At 58.2% G+C, this 24265-nt stretch overlaps 1 protein-coding gene and 1 pseudogene across 1 annotated transcript in view; both read left to right on the top strand.

Moving 5' to 3' along the window:
* The window catches only part of LOC139240779 (zinc finger protein 420-like), a 134989-nt pseudogene that overhangs the window by 88014 nt on the left and 22710 nt on the right, over positions 1-24265 (top strand).
* LOC139240927 (histone-lysine N-methyltransferase PRDM9-like) overlaps positions 1-24265 on the top strand; it is a 46109-nt gene that overhangs the window by 5082 nt on the left and 16762 nt on the right. Inside the window, exons 3-4 of the mRNA XM_070869461.1 lie at positions 21107-21230; positions 22033-22155. Coding sequence (XP_070725562.1) covers positions 21107-21230; positions 22033-22155 — 247 coding nt within the window. The remainder of the gene's footprint in view (positions 1-21106; positions 21231-22032; positions 22156-24265) is intronic.

Below are 24265 nucleotides of genomic sequence, written 5' to 3'. Positions count from 1 at the left end.
CAGATAGTCGTGATCCAACCTGTCGAACGCCTTCTCTTGGTCGAGGGATAGGAAGGCGACCGACAGACCAGCCTCCTGGGAACAATGGATGAGGTCCCGGACCAGATGGATGTTATCGTGGATTGTCCGGCCCGGGACCGTGTAGGACTGGTCGGGGTGGATCATGTGGTCCAGCATGGCACCAAGGCGAGCAGACATCGCCCTGGCGAAGATTTTGTAGTCCGTGCTGAGGAGGGAGACCGGACGCCAGTTCTTAAGGAGGCGGAGATCGCCCTTCTTAGGCAGCAGGACGATGACTGCCCTGCGCCAAGAGAGGGGCATCTCCCCGGTCGCCAGACTTTCCCCCAGGACCTGCGCGTAGTCGCTCCCCAGGACGTCCCAGAACGCCCTGTGGAACTCCACGGTCAGCCCGTCCAGCCCCGGGGATTTTCCCCTCGAGAGCCGGGCGAGGGCACCGGTCAGCTCCGCCAGGCTTCGCGGAGCTTCCAGCTTTTCGGCGCCCTCCGGGCTGACCTTCGGCAGGTCCTCCCACAAAACTCTACGCGCTTCCTCGCTGGACGGATCCGGAGAGAACAGAGCCCCGTAATATTCACGGGCCCTGTTGTTGACGCCCTCCGGATCCGAGACGAGAGAGCCGTCGTCGGCCAGCAGCGTCAAGAGCTGCTTACGGACACTCTGCCTTTTTTCCAGCGAGTAGAAGAAGGGGGAGCCGCGGTCCAGATCCCGCAGGAACCGGATCCGCGACCTCACGAACGCGCCTCGGGATCCGACGAGCTGCAGGTCCTTCAGCGCGGCCTTCTTCGCTTCGTACACCGTCCGCAGGGCCGTGTCCTGGACGACTTGACCGAGACGGGCTTCCAGGTCGAGCACCTCTTTTTCTAGGCGCCCGACCCTGGCCGCCCGCCTCTTGGTCGACCCCCTCGCGTACTCTTGACAGAAGACGCGGACGTGAGCCTTGCCCACGTCCCACCATAGCCTCAAGGAGGGGAAGCCCCCCTGCTTCCTTCTCCAGTCGGACCAGAATCGACGGAACGAGTCCTGGAACCGCACGTCCTCCAGTAGCCGGTTGTTAAAGTGCCAGTACGCGGACCCCGTCCTCGCGCGGAGCGAAGCGAGCTCCGCGCACACCAGGTGGTGGTCCGAACATGGCACCGGCCGCATGGAGGCCGCCGGGACGCAGGAAACGTACGCCCGAGACACGTAAAGGCGGTCGACTCTAGACCATCCTACTCCAGGCCTCACCCAAGTAAAGGCGCTGGAGTCGGGGTGGAGATTTCGCCAGACGTCCACCAAGTCGAAGGACCCGACCAGGTCCCTCAACTTCTCCATCGCCGTCATGCACTGCGGGGCACCGGAGCGGTCCCTCGCCTCGAGGGTGCAGTTAAAATCCCCCCCGAGGACAATGCAGTCGCCGACGTCAACGGAGCCAAGAAGAGCGGACACCTCTTCAAAGAAGCGCGTCTGCTGCGGGCCGGGCTGAGGGGCGTACACGTTCACGAGATGGAGCGGCACGTCCCCCAGGCGAACCGTTACGTGCAGCAAGCGGCCTGGCACGGGCTCCTCGACCCCCAAGATCTCCGGCTGAAAATGCGGGCCCAGCAAGATGGCCACCCCACTAGAAATGGCGGTGAGGTGGCTCATGCGGACCTCTCCTTGCCATTCCAGGAGCCACGTGGCTTCGTCTCCCGGAACGGTGTGGGTTTCTTGCAGGAAGCACACCGCATATTTCCCCTCCCGCAGGAGCGAAAAATTGTCAAATCTACGGCGTGCCCCTCTGCCGCCGTTGATGTTGAGGCTGGCTATGGTTATCTTCATGACAAAAGCATAGTGCAACCTCTACCTAACCTATTGTGGGGGGGGGGAGTGGAGTCATTTGTTGACCTCCACTCCTTCAGCAGCGCAGCGAGGAACTTTTTGAGCCGGCGCAGCTCAAGGCCTTGAGCCTTTGATAAGGGCCCGCCCGCGGCCATGGTTTTAGCGGCGGCGCGGACGGACGCGACGAGCAGCCCCGGCTCGGACCATCTTTCCAGGGCCAGACGGGCTTGGTCGCGGCGACCCCGGCACTGGACCAAAAAGTCCCGGAGTTCCTCTGGGGGAATGAGGAGGGTCTCAGTGGCGGCCGCGAGCAGATCCACCGCCTCACTGGCGATGGACTCGAGATCTTCACCCGCGTCCTCCACCGAGTCCCCGTCCCCCTCCGGGAGGTCGCCGCTAGCAGCCAGCCCGTCGACCGCACGAGGTACGGCAAACGGCCCGACCGCTCCATCTGGCCCTGGCTCTGCCCCGATCCCACCCCCAGGATCGTCGGCAGAGGAGTCCCCACTGGGCTCTTTTAAAATTGGTGCTGGGTCGGGAAGCGACAGCGGAAGGGGTTCCTCCTCCGCCCCAGGAACCGGGGAACACGGAGAGACCTGGTTTAGGAAGTTCTCCAGGTCCACCAAGTCCCCCAGCTCCAAAGTAGGGGGCAAGGGTTGTTGTTCTTCCCCCTCCCCGCCGCCTCCCCCCAGCCCAGCGTGTACGGATTCATTAAAATTGTTCATATTCTCAGTTTCCACCGGGTCGAGCAAATCCCGGGGGAAGTTGGGTATTGGCTGGGCGGGCTCAGGTTCGGCCTTTTCGGCCCCGCCCGCCTCGGTCCCCGGGACGCTCGACCCGGCGGCTACGCATTCTTCCACTGGCCCCACGCCCCCCACGACAGGCAGATCTTCCACGCCATCCCCAGGAGGCAGCGGCTGGGCAGCCTCGACTGCCTCACCCTCCCCGGGGACAGACTCCTCGCGCCTGCAGCGCAATTTGGTGGCGCTGGTGGGGGACGCGGGACACGCGGCGGGCACCGCCTCCTCCGCGGAGGGATGTTGTTCCCCCTCCGCCTCATTGGGGCGGTGCCTCTTTTTGTTCCTGGGGGTGCGCGAAGGCAGGGAGACCTCTATGTCTGCCGAGGCCTCCCGCTCCGCCCCCCCCTTTTCCTTTTCTTGCCCGTGCCCGGGCCCCTCCGCGGTATTGGTCAAGGGCTCAGGCACGGGCTCAGGGCACCCCGCGCTCGCCGGTGACGGGGTTGGGCTGAGCGCGGTGGTCAAATTTTCTGGCGCACTGAGGGGACCCGCCTCTTGATGTTTTGCCTTCTTCCGCGCCTTCTTTCCGATCGGACGCTCTCCCTCCCCCCCGCCGGAGGCCCTGAAAACAAAGGCCTCCGACGATGCACGCGCACCTACGGCTCCCGGCACGCGGACGCAACTAGGGGGAGGGGTGGCGGCGGCGCCAACCTTGGCCGCCTTCGGTGGTTTGGCGGCCTTGGAGGCGGGGCAGTTCTTACGAACATGCCCCACCTCCCTGCAGGCATGGCACCGCACGCCGTCCGACGTCCAGAAGACGCGGTAGGCAGTCCCCTCGTGCACCACATTAAAATACCCCTCTGTCGTCTCCTCCCGCGCCAGCCGGACAAAGAGCTGGCGGCGGAAGGAGAACACGTGGCGCAGGCTGCTCTCCCTGAGGCCGAGCGGTATGGGGTTGATCCCTGACCTTACCTCCCCCAGTTGGTGTAGGTGAGGGAGGAGGAGCTCAGCGGGAACAAAGGGCGGGACGTTTGAAACGATGACCCTCTGCGCGGTGGCCTCGAGAGGGTCCACCGGCAGGAACGTCCCGCCCACCGTGAGCCCCTTTTCGAGGGCCAGGGACACCGCCCGCTCTGACCCCAGGAAGAACACAGCCTTCCCAGACATCTTGGAGGCTGCAACAATGGCCGAGGGGCCGACTACCCCAGCCATCGCCCGCACGCACTCCTCGATGCTCATTGTGGGGTGAGTGTAGCTCTTGACCCCGTGTTTCCTGGTCATTAATCTGAATGGTGGCAGGGCAGCGGGTGGCGCAGGAGGTGCCGTGGATGTGGACACCGCCTGCGCATATGTCCTTGCTGGCCCTGCCACCGGCGTGGATGGGGTCGCCATCACGGGGTCCCTTTAAGGGCTACACCCACCCCAAAGTCACAGGCCTTAATGGTCTTTATTGGCCTCTTGTATATTGACTGAGCAGAGGAGCCCTTAATGAGGCACACCTCTCCCCTCGTTGGCAATTGGGGAGGGGCCTTGCTCCCTCTGCTCAGTTGTCTCAATTAGTTTTTTTTTAAATTAGGAGGAAAGGGCCTCAGAGAGAGAGGGGAGAAACAGAGAGTAACAGAGAAAGAGAGAGGGGGGTGGGAAGGGGGGCGGGGACTGCGAGGGCAGGTCTCCCCTCGCAGCTGTGGGTGGGTGCACTCCCAGATGGCAAAACACAAAGTCTTTGGGTTGGTCTTCAGGTGGGGGGAGAAGATGTCTTCACCTGGGGTAGCTAGAGCCACCAGGCATACACTCCTAACGATGTTAATTGGGTTAATGAGAAAAAATCTTCAGCCTGGTAGCTCCAGCTATCCCAGGCTAGGCAATTGGGGGGGGGGTGGGGGGGGTTCCAATTGTGGGGGGGGCCTAGTTGTAAGCAAGGCCCCCACACACACTACCACACACACACACACCCCCCGCGATGTTCCGGCCCTCAGTGGTCTTCTTTCCTCCCCCCACCGATACAACAAAGTCTTTTGGGAAATGCACCCACACCCACCTGTAGAAATAGTAGAGTCTCCCTCCTGGTTTGTTGTTGGTTTTTCCCCCTCTCTCCAACTCCTTGCAGAAATGGTAAAAAGTTGTTTAAAGTTTTCTGCTTTTTCCTCCTCTCCCTCTGGGTGAAAGTTGGTGGTGAAGCCCCTTCCTTCCTTCTTTTCCTGGGCTGGTCTCAGGGCTCTCCAGGCAGGAGCACAAGTTGCTAGCTGCTTCTCTCACTGCTCACAGCTCCAACTGAGCAGGACACGCCTCCACTGCTCCACGATTGGTCCTTGTGCATGAAACTCTTTTGAGTTTACTGTGAAAACATAAAACATTAAACGGTGCCACCCTACCTGGGTGACACTCCAGACATTTACAAGGCCCTTTTTTTTTTTTCCCCCCCCTTTTTTTGTTTTTTTTTGTGTTTTTCTTTTTTGGGGTTTTTTTTTTGGGCACTAAAATCACAATTTTCCCCAGTGCCCCCTATAAAAGGGAAGGGGGACACTAAAAGCACCGGCAATTAATACAAATTAAACTTAAAAACGTAAAATCAAATTAAAATTTGGTTGCCGGGCGTGATGATGCACTCCAGTCCCTCCGGTGCCCACCTCTCGCGGAAGGCCGCGAGCGTACCGGTGGACACCGCGTGCTCCATCTCCAAGGACACCCTGGACCGGATGTAAGAGCGGAAGAGAGGCAGGCAGTCAGGTTGAACGACCCCCTCGACCGCCCGCTGCCTGGACCGGCTGATGGCACCCTTGGCCGTGCCCAGGAGCAGTCCTACGAGGAGGCCTTCGGACCTACCCGCTCCCCTCCGCACAGGGTGCCTAAAGATCAGGAGAGTGGGACTGAAGTGCAGCCAGAATTTCAGGAGCAGCCCCTTCAAATAGTGGAACAGGGGCTGCAACCTTGTGCATTCAATAAAAACATGGAACACGGACTCCTCCAGACCGCAGAAATTGCAGGCGGCCTGGGAGTCCGTGAACCGGCTTAAAAATTTATTGCACGGCACTGCTCCGTGCACCACCCTCCAGGCCAAGTCCCCGATGAATAGTGGGAGGACCCCTGCGTAGAGTGGCCTCCATCGGGGACCCCCGCCTCCTCCGGACGGCAAGATGGTACGCCATGGCGTGTCCGGACGGCCGGCGAGGATGGCAAAGTTGAGGGTGTGCAGGAGCAGCCCGTACAGGAAACCCCTCCGCGCGGAACTGAAAGGCACGGAGGGGATTTCCCCGAGGCGGCTCAAGTTGTGAGGCGCCGGCCCCCGAGGGAGGTTCCGGGGTTTGGCGCTGATGAGGAATTCCGTCCGGACGGGGGTCAGTTCGGACGGGATCTCCCCACGTGCTTGAGCCTCCTCGATACACCTAACGGAGTCAGGGCCCAGAGCTGTTTTTAGCGACTCGATGGCATCGGCCGCGTGGCGGACGTTGGCAGAATTTAGGCGCCGCGCCAGCGTGTCTGGCGCCATCCAGCCCGCTCCTCCGCCATCGAGCAGGTCCCTGACCCTGGTCACCTCACCAGCCACAGCCCTCTCTTCCGACCGCCACATAAAACCTCGGCCGTGGAGGTACGGATTCCAGAGCAGCGGCTCCTGCAGGACGGCCGCCACTCCAGCCGGCGGAGAGCTGCGCTTGGTGGAGACTTTGTTCCAGACCCTGATGAGTTCCCTGTAAAAGACAGGCAGCTCCCGGAGGGCGGTCCTGGCACCCCCCAAGTTCACAAACAGGAGCTGCGTGTCATAATTGAGGTCGAGCTGCTGGCGGAAGAAATACCTCGCCAGAGCACACCACCTAGGAGGGGGCTCGACGTAAAGGTATCTCTGCAGGGTCTGAAGACGGAAAGTCGCGAGCTGGGCGCTGACGCACACCAACGACTGACCGCCCTCCTCAAGCGGGAGACTCAGGACCGCGGCAGAGACCCAGTGCTTCCTGTTGTTCCAGAAGAAGTCCACCAGCTTCTTCTGTATCTTGGCGACAAACGCAGGGGGAGGGGTCAAAGTGACCAGCCGGTACCACAACATTGCGGCCACCAGCTGGTTTATGACTAGCACTCGACCCCTGTAGGACAGCACTCGGAGCAGTCCTGTCCAGCGCCCTAGGCGAGCGGCGACCTTGGCCTCCAGCTCCTGCCAGTTCGCCGGCCAGGCTCCCTCGTCAGGGCTAAGGTAGACTCCCAGATAGAGGAGATGGGTCGTGCTCCAGGCAAAAGGCCTGAGCTCCTCCGGCAGGGAGTCCACCCGCCACTGACCCACCAGGAGTCCGGAACATTTCTCCCAGTTGATCCTGGCGGAGGACGCGGCCGAGTAAATCTCCTGGCACTCACGCATCCTCCGCAGGTCAGCGGGATCCTCTACCGCGAGGAGCACGTCATCGGCGTAAGCCGAGAGGACGACCTCCACGCCCGGCCCTTGCAGAGCCAGTCCCGTCAACCTCGTCCGCAAGAGGCGCAGGAAAGGCTCCACGCAAACAGCATATAACTGGCCGGACATGGGGCATCCCTGGCGCACCCCTCTCCTAAAGCGAAGGGGCGCCGTCAAGGACCCGTTAACCTTAATCAGACACTCCGCGGCGGCGTACAAAAGTCGGATCCGGGCGACGAAATGCGTCCCGAACCCGAAAGCGCGCAGAGTTCCGAGCAGATAGTCGTGATCCACCCTGTCGAACGCCTTCTCTTAGTCGAGGGATAGGAAGGCGACCGACAGACCAGCCTCCTGGGAACAATGGATGAGGTCCCGGACCAGATGGATGTTATCGTGGATTGTCCGGCCCGGGACCGTGTAGGACTGGTCGGGGTGGATCATGTGGTCCAGCACGGCACCAAGGCGAGCAGACATCGCCCTGGCGAAGATTTTGTAGTCCGTGCTGAGGAGGGAGACCGGGCGCCAGTTCTTAAGGAGGCGGAGATCGCTCTTCTTAGGCAGCAGGACGATGACTGCCCTGCGCCAAGAGAGGGGCATCTCCCCGGTCGCCAGACTTTCCCCCAGGACCCGCGCGTAGTCGCTCCCCAGGACATCCCAGAACGCCCTGTGGAACTCCACGGTCAGCCCGTCCAGCCCCGGGGATTTTCCCCTCGAGAGCCGGGCGAGGGCACCGGTCAGCTCCGCCAGGCTTAGCGGAGCTTCCAGCTTTTCGGCGCCCTCCGGGCTGACCTTCGGCAGGTCCTCCCACAAAACTCTACGCGCTTCCTCGCTGGACGGATCCGGAGAAAACAGAGAACCGTAATATTCACGGACCCTGTTGTTGACGCCCTCCGGATCCGAGACGAGAGAGCCGTCGTCGGCCAGCAGCGTCAAGAGCTACTTACGGACACTCTGTCTTTTTTCCAGCGAGTAGAAGAAGGGGGAGCCGCGGTCCAGATCCCGCAGGAACCGGATCCGCGACCTCACGAACGCGCCTCGGGACCCGACGAGCTGCAGGTTCTTCAGCGCGGCCTTCTTCGCTTCGTACACCGTCCGCAGGGCCGGGTCCTGGACGACTTGACCGAGACGGGCTTCCAGGTCGAGCACCTCTTTTTCTAGGCGCCCGACTCTGGCCGCCCGCCTCTTGGTCGACCCCCTCGCGTACTCTTGACAGAAGACGCGAACGTGAGCCTTGCCCACGTCCCACCATAGCCTCAAGGAGGGGAAGCCCCCCTGCTTCCTTCTCCAGTCGGACCAGAATCGACGGAACGAGTCCTGGAACCGCACGTCCTCCAGCAGCCGGTTGTTAAGGTGCCAGTACGCGGACCCCGTCCTCGCGCGGAGCGAAGCGAGCTCCGCCCACACCAGGTGGTGGTCCGAACACGGCACCGGCCGCATGGAGGCCGCCGGGACGCAGGAAACGTACGCCCGAGACACGTAAAGGCGGTCGACTCTAGACCATCCTACTCCAGGCCTCACCCAAGTAAAGGCGCTGGAGTCGGGGTGGAGATTTCGCCAGACGTCCACCAAGTCGAAGGACCCGACCAGGTCCCTCAACTTCTCCATCGCCGTCATGCACTGCGGGGCACCGGAGCGGTCCCTCGCCTCGAGGGTGCAGTTAAAATCCCCCCCGAGGACAATGCAGTCGCCGACGTCGACGGAGCCAAGAAGAGCGGACACCTCTTCAAAGAAGCGCGTTTGCTGCGGGCCGGGCTGAGGGGCGTACACGTTCACGAGATGGAGCGGCACGTCCCCCAGGCGAACCGTTACGTGCAGCAAGCAGCCTGGCACGGGCTCCTCGACCCCCAAGATCTCCGGCTGAAAATGCGGGCCCAGCAAGATGGCCACCCCACTAGAAATGGCGGTGAGGTGGCTCATGCGGACCTCTCCTTGCCATTCCAGGAGCCACGTGGCTTCGTCTCCCGGAACGGTGTGGGTTTCTTGCAGGAAGCACACCGCATATTTCCCCTCCCGCAGGAGCGAAAAATTGTCAAATCTACGGCGTGCCCCTCTGCCGCCGTTGATGTTGAGGCTGGCTATGGTTATCTTCATGGCAAAAGCATAGTGCAACCTCTACCTTAACCTATTGTGGGGGAGGGAGCGGAGTCTTTTGTTGAACTCCGCTCCTTCCGCAGCCCAGCGAGGAGTCCCTCGAGCTCGCGCAGCTCAAGGTGCTGCTCCTTTGTCAAGGGCCCGCCCGCGGCCAAGGTTGTAACGGCGGCGCGGACGGACCACTTGATCAGCTCCGGCTCGGACCATTTTTCCAGGGCCAGTCGGGCTTGGTCGCGGCGACCCCGGCTCTGGGCCAAAAAGTCCCGGAGTTCCTTTGCAGGAATGAGGAGGGCCTCAGCGGCGGCCGCGAGCAGATCCACCGCCTCCCTGGCGGTGGTCTCTAGTTCTTCTCCCGCGTCCCCCACTGAGTCCCCGTCCTCCTCCGGGAGGTGGCAGCCAGCAGCCGGCCCATCGACCGCACAAGGTACGGCAAATGAACCGGCCGCTCCAACCGGCCCTGGCTCTGCCCCGATCCCACCCCCAGGATCGTCGGCAGAGGAGTCCCCACTGGGCTCTTTTAAAAATGGTGCTGGGCCGGGAAATGACAGCGGAAGGGGTTCCCCCTCCGCCCCAGGAACCGGAGAACAAGGAGAGACCCGGCCATAGGAAATCCCCAGGCTCCCCAAGTGCTCCAGCTCCAAAGTAAGAGGCGAGGGTGGGTGTTCCTCCCCCTCCCCGCTGCCACCCCCCGGCCCAGCATTTACAGTTTCATTAAAAACCTGAATTTCAGTTTCTGCCGGGTCGAGCGACTCCCGGGGGAAGTTGGGTATTGGCTGGGCGGGCTCAGGTTCGGCCTTTTCGGCCCCGCCCGCCTCGGTCCCCGGGACGCTCGACCCGGCGGCTACGCATTCCTCCGCGGTCCCCACGCCCCCCACGACAGGCAGATCTTCCACGCCATCACCAGGAGGCAGCGGCTGGGCAGCCTCGACTGCCTCACCCTCCCCGGGGACAGACTCCTCGCGCCTGCAGCGCAATTTGGGGGCGCTGGTGGGGGACACGGGACACGCGGCGGGCACCGACTCCTCCGCGGAGGGATGTTGTTCCCCCTCCGCCTCATCGGAGCCGCGCCTCCTTTTGTTCCTGGGGGCGCGCGGAGGCAGGGAGACCCCCATGTCTGCCGAGGCCTCCCGCTCCGCCCCCCCCTTTCCTTTTCTTGCCCGCGCCTGTGCCCCTCTGTGGTGTTATTCAAGGGCTCGGGCACGGGCTCGGGGCACCCCGCGCTCGCCGGTGACTGGGTTGGGCTGAGCGCGGTGGTCAAATTGTCTGGCGCACCGAGGGGACCCGCCTCTGGATGTTTTGTCTTCTTCCGCGCCTTCCTTCCGGTCGGACGCTCTCCCTCCCCCCCGCCGGAGGCCCTGAAAACAAAGGCCTCCGATGATGCCCGCGCACCTACGGCTCCCGGCACGCGGACGCAACTAGGGGGAGGGGTGGTGGCGGCGGCGCCAGCCTTGGCCGCCTTCGGTGGTTTGGCGGCCTTGGAGGCGGGGCAGTTCTTGCGAATGTGCCCCACCTCTCTGCAGGCATGGCACCGCACGCCGTCCGACGTCCAGAAGACGCGGTAGGCAGTCCCCTCGTGCACCACATTAAAAGACCCCTCCGTCGTCTCCTCCCGCGCCAGCCGGACAAAGAGCTGGCGGCGGAAGGAGAACACGTGGCGCAGGCTGCTCTCCCTGAGGCCGAGCGGTATGGGGTTGATCCCTGACCTTACCTCCCCCAGTTGGTGTAGGTGAGGGAGGAGGAGCTCAGCGGGAATAAAGGGCGGGACGTTTGAAATGATGACCCTCTGCGCGGTGGCCTCGAGAGGGTCCACCGGCAGGAACGTCCCGCCCACCGTGAGCCCCTTTTCGAGGGCCAGGGACACCGCCCGCTCCGACCCCAGGAAGAACACGGCCTTCCCAGACATCTTGGAGGCTGCGACAATGGCCGAGGGGCCGACTACCCCAGCCATCGCCCGCACGCACTCCTCGATGGTCATTGTGGGGTGAGTGTAGCTCTTGACCCCGTGTTTTTTTAGTAATGAGTCTGAAAGGTGGCAGGGCAGCGGGTGGCGCAGGAGGGGCCGTGGAAGCGGTTGCCACCTGCGCATATGTCTTCGCTGGCCCTGCCACCGGCGTGGATGGGGTCGCCATCACGGGGTCCCTTTAAGGGCTACACCCACCCCAAAGTCACAGGCCTTAATGGTCTTACTTGGCCTTGTATATTTAACTGAGCAGAGGAGCCTTTAACGAGGCACCACTCCCCTAGTTGGCAATTGGGGAGGGGCCTTGCTCCCTCTGCTCAGTTGTCTCAATTGGTTTTTTTTTTAAATTAAATTTGGAAGGAAGGGCTCTCAGAGAGAGAGGGGAGAAACAGAGTGTAACAGAGAAAGAGAGAGGGGGGTGGGAAGGGGGGGGAACCGCGAGGGCAGGTCTCCCCTCGCAGCTGTGGGTGGGTGCACTCCCCAGATGGCAAAACACACAGTCTTTGGGGTGGTCTTCAGGTGGGGGGAGAAGATGTCTTCACCTGGGGTAGCTGGAGCCACCAGGCACACACTACTAACGATCTTTAATTGGGTGATTAAGAAAACAATCTTCAGCCTGGTAGCTCCAGCTATCCCAGGCTAGGCAATTGGGGGGGGGTGGGGGGGGTTCCAATTGTGGGGGGGGGCCTAGTTGTAAGCACGGCCCCCATGCACACTTCCACACACACACACACCCCCCGCGATGTTCCGGCCCTCAGTGGTCTTCTTTCCTCCCCCCACCGATACAACAAAGTCTTTTTGGGAATGCACCAACACCCACCTGTAGAATAGTAGAGTCTCCCTCCTTCCACACTGGATGTTGTTGTTGTTGGTCTTTTCCCCCTCTCTCCAACTCTTTGCAGAATGGTAAAAATGTTGGAAAGTTTTCTGCTTTTTCCTCCTCTCCCTCTGGGTGAAAGTGGTGGTGAAACCCCTTCCTTCCTTCTTTTCCTGGGCTGGTCTCAGGGCTCTCCAGGCAGGAGCTCAAGTTGCTAGCTGCTCTCAGCACTGCTCACAGCTCCAACTGAGCAGGACACGCCTCCACTGCTCTACCATTGGTTCCTTGTGCATGAAACTCTTTTAGAGTCTACCTGTAAAACATAAAAAACATTAAACGGTGCTACCCGACCTGGGTGACACTCCAGACATTTTCAAGGCCCTTTTTTTCCCCCCTTTTTTTTTGGTTTTTTTTTGTGTTTTTCTTTTTTTTTGGGTTTTTTTTGGGCACTAAAATCACAATTTTCCCCAGTGCCCCCTATAAAAGGGAAGGGGGACACTAAAAGCACCGGCAATTAAAACAAATTAAACTTAAAAAACGTAAAATCAAATTAAAATTTGGTTGCCGGGCGTGATGATGCACTCCAGTCCCTCCGGTGCCCACCTCTCGCGGAAGGCTGCGAGCGTACCGGTGGACACCGTGTGCTCCATCTCCAAGGACACCCTGGACCGGATGTAAGAGCGGAAGAGAGGCAGGCAGTCAGGTTGAACGACCCCCTCGACCGCCCGCTGCCTGGACCGGCTGATGGCACCCTTGGCCGTGCCCAGGAGCAGTCCTACGAGGAGGCCTTCGGACCTACCCGCTCCCCTCCGCACAGGGTGCCCAAAGATCAGGAGAGTGGGACTGAAGTGCAGCCAGAATTTCAGGAGCAGCCCCTTCAAATAGTGGAACAGGGGCTGCAACCTTGTGCATTCAATAAAAACATGGAACACGGACTCCTCCAGACCGCAGAAATTGCAGGCGGCCTGGGAGTCCGTGAACCGGCTTAAAAATTTATTGCACGGCACTGCTCCGTGCACCACCCTCCAGGCCAAGTCCCCGATGAATAGTGGGAGGACCCCTGCGTAGAGTGGCCTCCATCGGGGACCCCCGCCTCCTCCAGACGGCAAGATGGTACGCCATGGCGTGTCCGGACGGCCGGCGAGGATGGCAAAGTTGAGGGTGTGCAGGAGCAGCCCGTACAGGAAACCCCTCCGCGCGGAACTGAAAGGCACGGAGGGGATTTCCCCGAGGCGGCTCAAGTTGTGAGGCGCCGGCCCCCGAGGGAGGTTCCGGGGTTTGGCGCTGATGAGGAATTCCGTCCGGACGGGGGTCAGTTCGGACGGGATCTCCCCACGTGCTTGAGCCTCCTCGATACACCTAACGGAGTCAGGGCCCAGAGCTGTTTTTAGCGACTCGATGGCATCGGCCGCGTGGCGGACGTTGGCAGAATTTAGGCGCCGCGCCAGCGTGTCTGGCGCCATCCAGCCCGCTCCTCCGCCATCGAGCAGGTCCCTGACCCTGGTCACCTCACCAGCCACAGCCCTCTCTTCCGACCGCCACATAAAACCTCGGCCGTGGAGGTACGGATTCCAGAGCAGCGGCTCCTGCAGGACGGCCGCCACTCCAGTCGGCGGAGAGCTGCGCTTGGTGGAGACTTTGTTCCAGACCCTGATGAGTTCCCTGTAAAAGACAGGCAGCTCCCGGAGGGCGGTCCTGGCACCCCCCAAGTTCACAAACAGGAGCTGCGTGTCATAATTGAGGTCGAGCTGCTGGCGGAAGAAATACCTCGCCAGAGCACACCACCTAGGAGGGGGCTCGACGTAAAGGTATCTCTGCAGGGTCTGAAGACGGAAAGTCGCGAGCTGGGCGCTGACGCACACCAACGACTGACCGCCCTCCTCAAGCGGGAGACTCAGGACCGCGGCAGAGACCCAGTGCTTCCTGTTGTTCCAGAAGAAGTCCACCAGCTTCTTCTGTATCTTGGCGACAAACGCAGGGGGAGGGGTCAAAGTGACCAGCCGGTACCACAACATTGCGGCCACCAGCTGGTTTATGACTAGCACTCGACCCCTGTAGGACAGCACTCGGAGCAGTCCTGTCCAGCGCCCTAGGCGAGCGGCGACCTTGGCCTCCAGTTCCTGCCAGTTCGCCGGCCAGGCTCCCTCGTCGGGGCTAAGGTAGACTCCCAGATAGAGGAGATGGGTCGTGCTCCAGGCAAAAGGCCTGAGCTCCTCCGGCAGGGAGTCCACCCGCCACTGACCCACCAGGAGTCCGGAACATTTCTTCCAGTTGATCCTGGCGGAGGACGCGGCCGAGTAAATCTCCTGGCACTCACGCATCCTCCGCAGGTCAGCGGGATCCTCTACCGCGAGGAGCACGTCATCGGCGTAAGCCGAGAGGACGACCTCCACGCCCGGCCCTTGCAGAGCCAGTCCCGTCAACCTCGTCCGCAAGAGGCGCAGGAAAGGCTCCACGCAAACAGCATATAACTGGCCGGACATGGGGCATCCCTGGCGCACCCCTCTCCTAAAGCGAAGGGGCGCCGTCAAGGACCCGTTAACCTTAATCAGACACTCCGCGGCGGCGTACAAAAGTCGGATCCGGGCGACGAAATGCGTCCCGAACCCGAAAGCGCGCAGAGTTCCGAGCAGATAGTCGTGATCCACCCTGTCGAACGCCTTCTCTTGGTCGAGGGATAGGAAGGCGACCGACAGACCAGCCTCCTGGGAACAATGGATGAGGTCCCGGACCAGATGGATGTTATCATGGATTGTCCGGCCCGGGACCGTGTAGGACTGGTCGGGGTGGATCATGTGGTCCAGCACGGCACCAAGGCGAGCAGACATCGCCCTGGCGAAGATTTTGTAGTCCGTGCTGAGGAGGGAGACCGGGCGCCAGTTCTTAAGGAGGCGGAGATCGCCCTTCTTAGGCAGCAGGACGATGACTGCCCTGCGCCAAGAGAGGGGCATCTCCCCGGTCGCCAGACTTTCCCCCAGGACCCGCGCGTAGTCGCTCCCCAGGACGTCCCAGAACGCCCTGTGGAACTCCACGGTCAGCCCGTCCAGCCCCGGGGATTTTCCCCTCGAGAGCCGGGCGAGGGCACCGGTCAGCTTCGCCAGGCTTAGCGGAGCTTCCAGATTTTCGGCGCCCTCCGGGCTGACCTTCGGCAGGTCCTCCCACAAAACTCTACGCGCTTCCTCGCTGGACGGATCCGGAGAGAACAGAGCCCCGTAATATTCACGGACCCTGTTGTTGACGCCCTCCTGATCCGAGACGAGAGAGCCGTCGTCGGCCAGCAGCGTCAAGAGCTGCTTACGGACACTCTGCCTTTTTTCCAGCGAGTAGAAGAAGGGGGAGCCGCGGTCCAGATCCCGCAGGAACCGGATCCGCGACCTCACGAACGCGCCTCGGGACCCGACGAGCTGCAGGTCCTTCAGCGCGGCCTTCTTCGCTTCGTACACCGTCCGCAGGGCCGGGTCCTGGACGACTTGACCGAGACGGGCTTCCAGGTCGAGCACCTCTTTTTCTAGGCGCCCGACTCTGGCCGCCCGCCGCTTGGTCGACCTTCTCGCGTACTCTTGACAGAAGACGCGGACGTGAGCCTTGCCCACATCCCACCATAGCCTCAAGGAGGGGAAGCCCCCCTGCTTCCTTCTCCAGTCGGCCCAGAAACGACGGAACGAGTCCTGGAACCGCACGTCCTCCAGCAGCCGGTTGTTAAAGTGCCAGTACGCGGACCCCGTCCTCGCGCGGAGCGAAGCGAGCTCCGCCCACACCAGGTGGTGGTCCGAACACGGCACCGGCCGCATGGAGGCCGCCGGGACGCAGGAAACGTACGCCCGAGACACGTAAAGGCGGTCGACTCTAGACCATCCTACTCCAGGCCTCACCCAAGTAAAGGCGCTGGAGTCGGGGTGGAGATTTCGCCAGACGTCCACCAAGTCGAAGGACCCGACCAGGTCCCTCAACTTCTCCATCGCCGTCATGCACTGCGGGGCACCGGAGCGGTCCCGCGCCTCGAGGGTGCAGTTAAAATCCCCCCCGAGGACAATGCAGTCGCCGACGTCGACGGAGCCAAGAAGAGCGGACACCTCTTCAAAGAAGCGCGTTTGCTGCGGGCCGGGCTGAGGGGCGTACACGTTCACGAGATGGAGCGGCACGTCCCCCAGGCGAACCGTTACGTGCAGCAAGCGGCCTGGCACGGGCTCCTCGACCCCCAAGATCTCCGGCTGAAAATGCGGGCCCAGCAAGATGGCCACCCCACTAGAAATGGCGGTGAGGTGGCTCATGCGGACCTCTCCTTGCCATTCCAGGAGCCACGTGGCTTCGTCTCCCGGAACGGTGTGGGTTTCTTGCAGGAAGCACACCGCATATTTCCCCTCCCGCAGGAGCGAAAAATTGTCAAATCTACGGCGTGCCCCTCTGCCGCCGTTGATGTTGAGGCTGGCTATGGTTATCTTCATGACAAAAGCATAGTGCAACCTCTACCTTAACCTATTGTGGGGGAGGGAGCGGAGTCTTTTGTTGAACTCCGCTCCTTCAGCAGTCCAGCGAGGAACTTTTTGAGCCGGCGCAGCTCAAGGCCTTGCGCCTTTGATTAGGGCCCGCCCGCGGCCATGGTTTTAGCGGCGGCGCGGACGGATGCGACGAGCAGCCCCGGCTCGGACCATCTTTCCAGGGCCAGACGGGCTTGGTCGCGGCGACCCCGGCACTGGACCAAAAAGTCCCGGAGTTCCTCTGCGGGAATGAGGAGGGTCTCAGTGGCGGCCGCGAGCAGATCCACCGCCTCACTGGCGATGGACTCGAGATCTTCACCCGCGTCCTCCACCGAGTCCCCGTCCCCCTCCGGGAGGTCGCCGCTAGCAGCCGGCCCGTCGACCACACGAGGTACGGCAAACGGCCCGGCCGCTCCATCTGGCCCTGGCTCTGCCCCGATCCCACCCCCAGGATCGTCGGCAGAGGAGTCCCCACTGGGCTCTTTTAAAATTGGTGCTGGGTCGGGAAGCGACAGCGGAAGGGGTTCCTCCTCCGCCCCAGGAGCCGGGGAACGCGGAGAGACCTGGTTGAGAAAATTCTCCAGGTCCACCAAGTCCCTCAGCTCCAAAGTAGGGGGCGAGGGTTGTTGTTCTTCCCCCTCCCCGCCGCCTCCCCCCAGCCCAGCGTATACGGATTCATTAAACTTTTCCATTTTTTCAGTTTCTACCGAGTCGAGCAAATCCCGGGGGAAGTTGGGTATTGGCTGGGCGGGCTCAGGTTCGGCCTTTTCGGCCCCGCCCGCCTCGGTCCCCGGGACGCTCGACCCGGCGGCTACGCATTCTTCCTCTTGCCCCACGCCCCCCACGACAGGCAGATCCTCCACGCCCTCCCCAGGAGGCAGCGGCTGGGCAGCCTCGACTGCCTCACCCTCCCCGGGGAAAGACTCCTCGCGCCTGCAGCGCAATTTGGTGGCGCTGGTTGGGGACGCGGGACACGCGGCGGGCACCGCCTCCTCCGCGGAGGGATGTTGTTCCCCCTCCGCCTCATTGGGGCGGTGCCTCTTTTTGTTCCTGGGGGCGCGCGGAGTCAGGGAGACCCCCATGTCTGCCGAGGCCTCCCGCTCCGCCCCCCCCTTTTCCTTTTCTTGCCCGCGCCTGGGCCCCTCTGTGGTGGTATTCAAGGGCCCGGGCACGGGCTCGGGGCACCCCGCGCTCGCCGGTGACTGGGTTGGGCTGAGCGCGGTGGTCAAACTTTCCGGCGCACCGAGGGGACCCGCCTCTAGATGTTTCTCCTTCTTCCGCGCCTTCTTTCCGCTCGGACGTTCTCCCTCCCCCCCGCCGGAGGCCCTGAAAACAAAGGCCTCCGACGATGCCCGCGCACCCATGGCTCCCGGCACGCGGACGCAACTAGGGGGAGGGGTGGCGGCAGCGCCAGCCTTGGCCGCCTTCGGTGGTTTGGCGGCCTTGGAGGCGGGGCAGTTCTTGCGAACGTGCCCCACCTCCCTGCAGGCATGGCACCGCACGCCGTCCGACGTCCAGAAGACGCGGTAGGCAGTCCCCTCGTGCACCACATTAAAATAACCCTCTGTCGTCTCCTCCCGCGCCAGCCGGACAAAGAGCTGGCGGCGGAAGGAGAACACGTGGCGCAGGCTGTTCTCCCTGAGGCCGAGCGGTATGGGGTTGATCCCCGACCTTACCTCCCCCAGTTGGTGTAGGTGAGGGAGGAGGAGCTCAGCGGGAACAAAGGGCGGGACGTTTGAAATGATGACCCTCTGCGCGGTGGCCTCGAGAGGGTCCACCGGCAGGAACGTCCCGCCCACCGTGAGCCCCTTTTCAAGGGCCAGGGACACCGCCCGCTCCGACCCCAGGAAGAACACGGCCTTCCCAGACATCTTGGAGGCTGCGACAATGGCCGAGGGGCCGACTACCCCAGCCATCGCCCGCACGCACTCCTCGATGGTCATTGTGGGGTGAGTGTAGCTCTTGACCCCGTGTTTTTTTGTAATTAATCTAAATGGAGGCAGGGCAGCGGGTGGCGCAGGAGGTGCCGTGGAAGCGGTTGCCACCTGCGCATATGTCTTCGCTGGCCCTGCCACCGGCGTGGATGGGGTCGCCATCACGGGGTCCCTTTAAGGGCTACACCCACCCCAAAGTCACAGGCCTTAATGGTCTTAATTAGGCCTCTTATCTAAAAGACTGAAGCAGAGGAGCTCTTAACGAGGTACCTCTCCCCTAGTTGGCAATTGGGGAGGGGCCTTGCTCCCTCTGCTCAGTTGTCTTAATTGTTTTTTTTTTAAATTAAATTTGGAAGGAAGGGCTCTCAGAGAGAGAGGGGAGAAACAGTGTAACAGAGAAAGAGAGAGGGGGGTGGGAAGGGGGAGGGAACTGCGAGGGCAGGTCTCCCCTCGCAGCTGTGGGTGGGTGCACTCCCCAGATGGCAAAACACAAAAGTCTTTGGGGTGGTCTTCAGGTGGGGGCAGAAGATGTCTTCACCTGGGGTAGCTGGAGCCACCAGGCACTCACTCCTAACGATCTTTAATTGGGTGATTAAGAAAAACAACAATCTTCAGCCTGGTAGCTCCAGCTATCCCAGGCTAGGCAATTGGGGGGGGTGGGGGGGGTTCCAATTGTGGGGGGGGCCTAGTTGTAAGCACGGCCCCCAGGCACACTACCACACACACACTCACCCCCCGCGATGTTCCGGCCCTCAGTGGTCTTCTTTCCTCCCCCCACCGATACAACAAAGTCTGTTTGGGGAAATGCACCCACACCCACCTGTAGAAATGTTGAGTCTCCCTCCTTCCACACTGGATGTTGTTGTGGTTTTTCCCCCTCTCTCCAACTCTTTGCAGAAATGTTAAAAGTTGTTCAAAGTTTTCTTCTTCCTCCTCTCCCTCTGGGTAAAGTGGTGGTGAAACCCCTTCCCTCCTTCTCTTCCTGGGCTGGTCTCAGGGCTCTCCAGGCAGGAGCACAAGTTGCTAGCTCCTTCTCTCACTGCTCACAGCTCCAACTGAGCAGGACACGCCTCCACTGCTCTACCATTGGTTCCTTGTGCATGAAACTCTTTTGAGTTTACCTGCGAAAACATAAAACATGTATCCGTGCCACCCGACCTGGATGACACACACAAGACATTTACAAAGCCCTTTTTTTTTTTTTGTGGTTTTTTTTTGGGCACTAAAATCAAATTTTTCCTTATTCCAGTGCCCCCTATAAAAGGAGAGGGGGACACTAAAAGCACCGGCAATTAAAACAAATTAAACTTTAAAACGTAAAATCAAATTAAAATTTGGTTGCCGGGCGTGATGATGCACTCCAGTCCCTCCGGTGCCCACCTCACGCGGAAGGCCGCGAGCGTACCGGTGGACACCGCGTGCTCCATCTCCAAGGACACCCTGGACCGGATGTAAGAGCGGAAGAGAGGCAGGCAGTCAGGTTGAACGACCCCCTCGACCGCCCGCTGCCTGGACCGGCTGATGGCACCCTTGGCCGTGCCCAGGAGCAGTCCTACGAGGAGGCCTTCGGACCTACCCGCTCCCCTCCGCACAGGGTGCCCAAAGATCAGGAGAGTGGGACTGAAGTGCAGCCAGAATTTCAGGAGCAGCCCCTTCAAATAGTGGAACAGGGGCTGCAACCTTGTGCATTCAATAAAAACATGGAACACGGACTCCTCCAGACCGCAGAAATTGCAGGCGGCCTGGGAGTCCGTGAACCGGCTTAAAAATTTATTGCACGGCACTGCTCCGTGCACCACCCTCCAGGCCAAGTCCCCGATGAACAGTGGGTTCCTTGTGCATGAATCCCAAAAAGTTAGTTTGCAGGTGCAGCAGGTAATCAGGAAGGCGAATGGAATGTTGGCCTTCATTGCGAGAGGGATGGAGTACAAAAGCAGGGAGGTCCTGCTGCAAATGTATAGGGTATTGGTAAGGCCACACCTGGAGTACTGTGTGCAGTTTTGGTCACCTTACTTAAGGAAGGATATACTGGCTTTGGAGAGGGTACAGAGACAATTCACTGGGCTGATTCTGGAGATGAGGGGGTCACCTTCTGATGATAGATTGAGTAGACTGTTCTTTACTTATTGGAGTTCAGAAGGATGAGGGGTGATCTTATAGAAACATTTAAAATAATGAAAGGGATAGACAAGAAAGAGGTGGAGAGGTTGTTTCCACAAGTCGGGGAGACTAGAACTAGGGGGCACAGCCTCAAAATACGGGGGAGCCAATTTAAAACCGAGTTGAGAAGGAATTTCTTCTCCCAGAGGGTTGTGAATCTGTGGAATTCTCTGCCCAGGGAAGCGGTTGAGGCTAGCTCATTGAATGTATTCAAGTCACAGATAGATAGATTTTTAACCAATAAGGGAATTAAGGGTTACGGGGAATGGGCGGGTAAGTGGAGCTGAGTCCACGGCCAGATCAGCCATGATCTTATTGAATGGCGAGCAGGCTCGAGGGGCTAGATGGCCTACTCCTGTTCCTAATTCCTATGTTCTTATGTGAGCAGAAAGAAGGTGAGGAAGTATCATTTAGAAATGGGGTGGTGTGTGGGAGCATTTTAGCCATTTTGTTTTGCCTTCTCAGACACTCTCTGGAGCATGGTAGCACCAACACTGATTGTAGAAGATCTTGAGACAACTTCCCTTCAAGACTTTTCAACATCACGTTTCCATGATATTGATGGCCCCCAATAAAGGCTGGCTGTGCTGGCCCATTCAAGTGGTGTGGAGAGTATTCTTTTAAAGATTGGATGATCTGACAGGGTAGCTAATCTTACATTTGTAGAGCCCTAGTTTGTGAAGATTACAGATTTAATGTCTAGATATATCAGAAATTTCACTTATTTTGTCTGCAGATTATTGAGAAGCTTAAAGACATTGCCGTTCATCTTTCCAAAGATGATTGGGCAGAGCTCAGTGAATGGGTAGACATCCGATATAAGAATGTGCAGCAGAACTTTGAAACCATGATTGCAATAGGTTTGTACAAAATCAATTATTTTCTTGTTTTCAATATTTCTCCCTTCCTCGCCTGAACATTCTCATTCACGCTGGCAAACAATTCTTCCAATATTACACCAAGTGGACTTTCTCCCCATATGTGGTTAGACATTTTGGTTGTGATTTTCCATTTCACTGCTGTGGAAACACATTAGGAATGTATAACATGAAATGCAGAACCTCCAACCTGTGATTCACTGAATATTAATTCGATTGCCTTGAATAAAATCCTGTCTGTGTTGGTCGGCTTGTGATGTGAGCACAGCGCAGCTGATCCGGATCTCCACTGACTATCAGATCACCTCCTATTGTATCCGTGTGGCTTTTCCCCCACTCTTTGTGCAAAACCAATAAATGATTGTCATTAAAAACGAAATGAAGAATAAAAATAGTAAATTTTGCAATAGGGAGGTGAACTCTGCATCTCAGATACCATCAAGGACCCTCCTTTCCCTCGGTACTGTGAGTGACCGTCAGCTGTCACAATGTAAATAGGAATCTGTGGCATAATAGTGAAAAACTACTGCGAGAACTCAGCTCTTAAAGGTTCTGGGGGGGATTGCTGTGCTCCCAGCATAACATAAAAGCTCATTTGCATCTGATCAATCAGGGCTGGATTTAAATCCAGATGCCATTGATGAAGGAAAGCCTATGTGCTGCTCTTACTTGATATTATTCAAAAATGGATCGATTCAACATATGCCTCACATCAGTAAGTTAAGGCAAATTAAATACAGGGAATGATCAACAGCAGCTGATTGGAATATTTTAATTTTTACAGGATTGAATGTACCTAAACCAGCATTCATGACAAGACCCAGCAGATGGCGCCAACCCTGTGTGTATGAATCTAGTGACTCTGATGAGGATTGGACGCCTAAACTTCTTGTGAACAACCCAACAAGTAAATTGGATTGTTTTTCTTTGTTAAAGTATTAAATGTGCTTTTTTACCACCCTGATTATTGCAGCCGGGACATATTTTTTGTCAGGATGCAGTTATTTTGATGTTTTGGAAGCTGGAAAGATAAGTAAATTGTCTGTGTGATATATTCTTTACGACATCACAAACGCACACAGAGTACAAGGTGGCTCCTTTAGATCATGTGACTTTTATTATATTTACAGCAGCAGTTGCATTACCACAGTCGTCCACTAGATGGAGCAGTGGTTGACTAGGTGGAGCTCTATATTACACCTCTCCCTCCTTAATGAAGAAGCAATCATAACAAATAATCATCAAAAATATCTTGCATGGTTATACATAACAAAATATATGGACGTATTTTGCCATATTTACAAATCAAATTTGAGCACGTTATTTGTTTTGAAGAGGATACCTTCGCTCTCGAACAGAACCTTCCAAACTTGGTATTGAACTTACTCCTTCTCGGTTTTCCTCCAAGGGTAACCTGTGATCTCATCATCATCGGCAGTCCCTCGAATCGAGGATGACTTGCTTCCACGTCAAAAAGTTCACAGGTGTTTCAATGAAGGACCTAAAATTCCAGGTCCCGAACTAAATCTTGACGGGTGGAAGATACCTGTTTGTGGATTTTTTTTAACGTGAGGTGCCCGTTGCACACCACATGGGCTTGACAGAGTTAGGTCTTAGTCCAGTGGCAAGGATTAACCAAGACGACTGGAGACCAGCTCCGCTGCATGGACCTAGTGCGCATTCATATCGCAGTGTGGACTGGCCCATGCTGCCCCTGGGCCCTCGCCTCTTCTGGGCCCTGAACTCGCGCCTCTCCTGGGCCCTGATCACATCTCTCTGCAATCTCTCGCCACTCCTTTGCCCCGACCTCACCGCTCCTGCTGTATCTGCTCATGCTCCAATCACCGACCTGGATCTTGGTGACATTACTCTTTGCTGCCGTTGCTCTCCTACTCCAGCACGTTGCTGCTCCTTGGAGTGGTATGCCGCCACATTGCTCCTTCCGCTCCCCGGCCTGCTCCACTGGTGCTGTCTACAACTTCAGACTGTTTGTCTGCCTGACTCGGACTCAAACTTAAATTCTGACTTTCTCTTGGATTTGGTTCTCATACATCTGATGTTGGATTTTCTACTGGTACTCTACTTGTCACGAGACTCTCTGACTCATCAGAAATAATCAAAACATTCTGACTTTCAAACCTTTCCACATCTGTAGATAAAATACGATCAATGTGAACAAACTTAACCTTTCCATGATCAAACATCTTGACCAAATATGTGCAAGGGCCACATATTTTCACTACTCTTCCTAGTTGCCACTTTCACCATTTATGGTGATGGTTCTTCATTCTAACCTTCTGATTTAATTGCACACTTCTCTCTCTTACTCTACTTCTGGCATGATTCTCTTTCTGTCTTGTTTCTCTTTTACTGACTGTGCCAAATTTGGCTTTGAGCTAAAACTTAGTTTGTGGCTGTCATTTGAGAAACAACTCTGCTGGTGTTCTACCAGTAGTTGTATGAGGATTATTACAATAAGCAATTTGAAAAACTGTCAATTTGTGGTCTAACGAAAACTGCCATTTCTTTGTATTTGGATCCAACATTTGCTTGATGAGGGCATGTTTTACAATTTTTACTGTGCGCTCAACTGCACCATTTGAAGCAGGGTGGTACGGTGGAACTTTGGTATAGAAACATAGAAACATAGAAAATAGGTGCAGGAGTAGGCCACTTGGCCCTTCGAGCCTGCACCGTCATTCAATAAGATCATGGCTGATCATTCCTTCAGTACCCCTTTACTGCTTTCTCTCCATACCCCTTGATCCCCTTAACCGTAAGGGCCATATCTAACTCCCTCTTGAATATATCCAATGAACTGGCATCAGCCAAGGCTATGGCTCCTGATTATACCCTGCCAACTCCTGCTGGATCTTCTTCAGTGTGGACTTTGGTGGAGGATAGGAGCAGATCTGGTTGTAGTTCCCCACCTCCTGTGGTCAAGTAGCCTGCCAACCACTCACTGTCGAAGCTCATTTATGAATAATGGCCACATTGTCAAGGCATCGGAAGGTGAC

The sequence above is a fragment of the Pristiophorus japonicus genome, chromosome X, assembly GCF_044704955.1.
Source record: "Pristiophorus japonicus isolate sPriJap1 chromosome X, sPriJap1.hap1, whole genome shotgun sequence".
In the NCBI taxonomy this organism is placed as follows: Eukaryota; Metazoa; Chordata; class Chondrichthyes; family Pristiophoridae; genus Pristiophorus; species Pristiophorus japonicus.
This window is presented reverse-complemented; position numbering and strand designations above follow the sequence as displayed.